General features: G+C 54.4%; 1 protein-coding gene across 1 annotated transcript; it reads left to right on the forward strand.

The window, feature by feature from the left end:
- The first annotated feature begins 184 nt into the window (after positions 1 to 184).
- On the forward strand, positions 185 to 5,212 carry LOC108448493. The gene is made up of 4 exons (XM_017741614.1): positions 185 to 289; positions 1,237 to 4,128; positions 4,463 to 4,671; positions 5,129 to 5,212. Exons 2-4 carry the CDS (start codon positions 1,255 to 1,257, stop codon positions 5,196 to 5,198), a joined length of 3,153 nt encoding a protein of 1,050 aa, XP_017597103.1. The 5' UTR covers positions 185 to 289; positions 1,237 to 1,254; the 3' UTR covers positions 5,199 to 5,212.

A 5,212-nucleotide genomic window follows, 5' to 3' on the forward strand; every position in this document is an offset into this window, starting at 1 on the left:
CCAGCCCCACTATTCCCTGCCCCACCACCCCCTGTCCCACCATCCCCAACCCTCGCTTCCCCTCTCCCACCATCCCCTGTCCTGCTGTCCCCATCCCACTGTCCCCCGTCCCACTGTCCCCGGCCCCACCGCCACTGCTGCCCCTTGGCTGGGCTGACGAAGGTCCGGGTGGCTTTTCCCACCAGTGGCCCAGAGGATCCTGAAGGTGAAAAACCACGTGCTGGCAGTCGGAAGGACACTGTACCCACTGGAGGTGACCCCGCACGCTGCAGAGCTGAGCCCCGATGAGGTACTGAGGGGCCATGGCAGCCCCAGCTGCTCCCACTCACTCTGTGCCTGGCAGACAGCTTGGGAAGGGAGACCTCACTCTCTCCTTTAATCTTAATTACACTGAAATCCATTTTCATTCATATTCAAATTAAGACGTTTTTTCTGTGCTAATAGCACAGGGACAGCCTGGCAGCCTTGTGGGCTCAGTCATCTGGCGTTTGTGCCTGTCAAATGAAGGATAGTCAGGCTGGAGAGAACAGGCACTTTTCTCCAGTCCATCTGGTGCCACATGGGGAATTGTTTTAATGCCTCTGCCATGTCATCAGCTGGATGTACAGTGTATTGTTCCTCTCTCCTTCTCAGGAAAGCTTAGGATACAGACATGCTGGTGTCTAGGGAGCACTGGGGAGTTCTTGCCTTTTCCTCCAGTCTCAAGAGACTGTGGCAGTAGCCATGTCTTGTTTTTATGTCCGAGCTTTTTGGGGCTCGGACATAAAAACGAGAGGCAAGGCCAGGCTAATTCCCATACCCTTGTTTTTTGCATACCCAAAGCTTTTTGCAAGTCTATGGTGCCAAAAGTGCTTGAAGATCTGGAGCTGAAGCTCTGCAAAGGCAAGAGGGCAACTGCATTTCAGATGCAGAAACAATAGTGGATTTATTGGGTTTGGGCTTTTTGAAGAACTCTGTGTGTGTAGAAATGTGCAATTTCCCCCTCTGGCTCCTTGTCTGCAGACAGCTTTTGACAAGTGCACGAGGTCAAGGATTTGCTTAGCCTGGGTCTTTTGGTCCTGTCTGTGTCACGGTCCATCTCTCTCAAAAGTAGGATGCTGAGGGAGAGAGGTGGAAGACTGTGTCATCTCTTCTGTCATAGTAATGCAGGGGCCAGGTGCAATTGCCTTCTCCTGTACCTTTAGAAGGGGTTGGTTTTGGTCCTTGCTCTCTCACTCCTTTGCTATCTACTTGCAGATCTTCCTATGTGTGTGCATGACAATTGACTATGGCAAGCTTCCCACTGGCAAAATCCTCCTGAGGGACTTGCAGAAAGGCTACAGCAATGTACAGTTCAACTTTGACTCAAAGAATATGCACTGCATAGTCCAGGGACCGTTCACTGAGCTGCAGACCTTCAGCAGAGACCTGCTAGGCAGCCTGAACCTCAGGAACCAAGCCATTGGCGAGATCCTCCTGCCAGCTTCCAGCCATGGGGCCAAAGAGATGGGAATGCATGACCACCAGCAAGTGCCTGACTCCCCTGGGTCAGCACAAGAGACAGCAAAGCTGCCAAACTGGGACCAGGTGCGTGAAATGGCAGCTGAAGTCCCATCAACTCAGAGCCCAGTGGGTGAGGAAGCTGGGGAATTTTTGAGGAAGCTGGAGGACTTTTCCCTAGCAATGGACTTGGACATTTACTTGTACATGCAGAGGTTCTGTGCTGCTGAGTACCAAGGTGTGCTGCACCAATATCACGTGGATGTGGTGGATGTTAGTGGCGATGGCATTGCTGTATTGTATCTTCAGCCATCTGGAGGTCTGTCTGGGAACGTGGAGGCCTTGCAACAGGCCCACCTGGCCCTGCAGCAGCTCTACCAGCAGCTGGAGGTGAGCCTGCGCAAGGAGAGGATTGCTAAGGAAGGGCTGGGAATGGACAGCCAGGCACTCAGCACTCTGACACAAGAACTGCAGCAGCTGTATCCCCACTTGCTCTGCCATGAGGATGTGAAGCAGCTTTATCTTGTTGGAAACCTTGTTGATGTGTCCCAGGCCAAGCAGCACCTTCAGGATTGTGTCACCAGGAGAGGTGCTGCACACATGGTTGACACGCTGAGCAGCTCCCAACCCTCACACCTTGCAACCTCTGGCACCACAGAGGCTGCACTACACCTGGCCAAAGTGCCTGTGGATACTTCAGCCACAAGACTTAGCCCAGGCAGGCCAGAGCTGAAAGGTGAGTTCAAGCTAGCTGCCAACTTCAGTGCCCTGAAAGCTGACAGGTCTCAGGCTGGCCAGAACCTCTCGCTGGATCAGGACTCTCCACCAGTGGGACACGTGCAGCTGTCTGGGAAACATTCATCAGAGATAGATGCCTGTGGTCTGAGTGACCCAAGAGCACTGACCCAGCAGTATCGGCCTCCCACCCCTGTGACAGATAAGGTTCTGGGGTCAGCAGCAGAGCCTCAGCAGAATGACCCCACAGAAAGGGACCATATGGAAGGAGGTGCCAGACTTACAGGACAAAAGGTGCTGTTGCCCTTTGTGGGCAAAGAAAACAGGACTTTTCAGCAGCCTGAGGAGTCTAAAGGCTCAGGTCCCGTTAAGCACCACTCCCTGGCTGGCATCTCCAGCACCTGTGATGTGACATGGACCTCTTCTGCTTTAGACTCCAAATCCTCTGCATCCAGGCCTCTGCTGCGACGGTCCAACAGCTTCTCCCTGCCAAGGTCAAAGGAAAGCAACGACTCCGGAGACAGCAGCAGCAGGGTGAGTGAGGAAATGAGCCTGGACTCTCTGCAGTGGTTTTACCTGAAAGATGTCTGCCATGCCACTATTGATGAGCTGTGCAGGGCTGGAGGGGTGCACATCTCAGAGCGCCACGCTGGGGACTGCACAGTGCTGACGCTGCAGGCAGCAGACAGGAGAAGGCTGCTCCAGGCTAAATGGAAGGTGGAAGATCTTGTGCAGAAGTGCCCTGACTTGGTGTGCCAGAGTCTGAGCTACTCAGAGCTCGCTGTAGATGGTCCAGATGACAGTGCCCTGAGTGAACTGTGCAGCCTCTTGCGAGGAAAATCCTTCCAGGTTGGACTCAGCAAAGACAAGTACAAGCTATATCTTGTCTGCCCCAAGGAGATGGTGCCAGGAGTGGCTGAGGCATTCCACATGTTTTCTTCCAGGAGGCTCTGTGCTGTGAAGTCTTCATCTATGTCTCCTGCACTAGAAAGTACAGGGAAATCAAGTGTCATCCAGCCAGGCAGAAGCCAGGACCCAGTGCTGGATGCAGCCCTTCCTGGCAGCCCAAATTCCCTACAGCACCTGAACATCAGCAATAAAGTAGACTCTACAGATATGCTCAGGGCTTCCTGGGTGCCAGAGGCTGAGGAAAAGAGGTCCTCCAGTCCTTGGAGGTTCCAGCAGGCTTGGGGGAAGGAGGAAGCCAGGGTCCGTATTGATTCTGGGGCTGGGAGAGGAGGAAGCAGCCTTCTGAGCGTTGGTGCAGGGGATAAGCCAAGTCCTTCTGGCCTGAGGGAGTCCCAGGAACAGCGGAAGACAAAACTGTCTCTGGGGGAGCCTGACGCCACCCGGCTAAAACAAGTCTTGCCAGACAGATTCCAGTTTGCAAGAGACAAGAGCAGAGGAGGCCACAATGAAGCAATGGGACAGCAGCACTGTCCAGTCCCTGCAGCTGACGGAGCTCCTCAGTCTCTGCCCACCTGGCTATCCAGGGCCACGGCTGCTGAGCCACCACCAGCTGTGGCCCAAGAGGAACCTGCAGCAGAGGCCAGGGATCAGGGAACGGCCCCGCTCCCAAAGGGCAGGAGCAATGAGCAGGAGGAGCCTGACCTCCCATCACAGCAGAGAAGAGACCCCAGCCTTGGACAGGAAAGCAGCACAATCCCTCTGGGCCAGTGTGATGCTTGCCAGGGCTCAGGTGTGACCTGCCAGGGCGCCTGCGGTCACGCCTTGTGCAGGACATGTTTTGCAGCAGACAGTACGCAGCCAGCTTGCTGCAGATCGTCCTCCACTGCCCCAAGCTGCAAGATCTTGGGGACATTGAAGATCTCCTCCCTGTCTCAGAGCCTGCCTGGATACTACCGAGACCCAACACTTCAGCTTGCTTACAGCATCCCTGATGGCGTGCAGGGGGTAGGTACCCAGCGCAGGGATTCCCCATCCCACTGCAGCCCACACGGTGGGGGTCTGTCAGGGTGGTTGGGGGGAAAGAACAGCCACAGCTCCCTGCCCCACATGCAAAGCAGCAGAGGTACTGACCTATGAAAGGCAAAAAGCCCCACACCAGGTTTTGGAGCAGTTTGCTGCTTCTCAAGAACGTGTGATCTCTGGTTTTAGTTGACATTGACTATCAGCCCATGGGGCCCATAGTCATCAGTGTAGGTTTCAAGCTAGACAAAACCTTAGAAATCCCCTCAGAGGCACAGCACTCCAGCCATTGTTTAAAATGTCTTATTCCTGTTCTAAGGTTGGGGACCCTCACCCAGGACAGCCTTACAAAGGGGGGAATTTTTGTGCCTTCCTGCCTGACAACAAGGAAGGGCTGAAGACAGCAAAGCTGCTGAAGAAAGCATTTGAACGCGGGCTGACATTCCAGATCAAGTCCTGCAGTGGAGAAGAAAAAGTAACATGGGGCTTTATCCCCCACAAAACCTCCTGGGATGGAGGCAAAGCCAGGTATGGCCCAGCTCATCCTAAGCTTCTGGGTATGGTTGTGGGTTTTTTAGCAACTGGAGGAGGAGAACCATGGGGTCCAGCTCAACAAATCCTGTCAGGGATGGCTCTTCTACCCTCCCACAGTGGCAGAGTTGCTGCCTCCCTTTGCTTCAGTTTGCAGGGCAGCTATGGCGTGGCAGACCAGCCCTGGCACCCTCCAGCTGGAGCAAAAGCCTTTGCCCATCCCACAGCCATAAATGGTGTGGAAACCCATAAGTTCCCTATGGACAAGAATTCTGGGCCGTGTTCACTTCCAGCCTTTCCCATGACATGGGCCTGCAGGCAGCAGGGCATCCCCAGGAGCAGGACTTCCACTCTCAGCCCCTGCTGAAAGGTTGGGGCAAAAATAAAGGGCTGCTTCCCACTGTGTTTTTGGCACATCAGCAGGGTTTACAGTGCTTCCCTCTCTGCCCCACAGGAATGGCTACCCGGATGCCCAGTATCTCCGGGAGGTTGGTGCAGTTCTGAATAAACTGGGCCTTGTGTGATTCTCCCACAGCCA

This window comes from Corvus brachyrhynchos, unplaced genomic scaffold (assembly GCF_000691975.1).
Source record: "Corvus brachyrhynchos isolate BGI_N302 unplaced genomic scaffold, ASM69197v1 scaffold30, whole genome shotgun sequence".
Taxonomy (NCBI): domain Eukaryota; kingdom Metazoa; phylum Chordata; class Aves; order Passeriformes; family Corvidae; genus Corvus; species Corvus brachyrhynchos.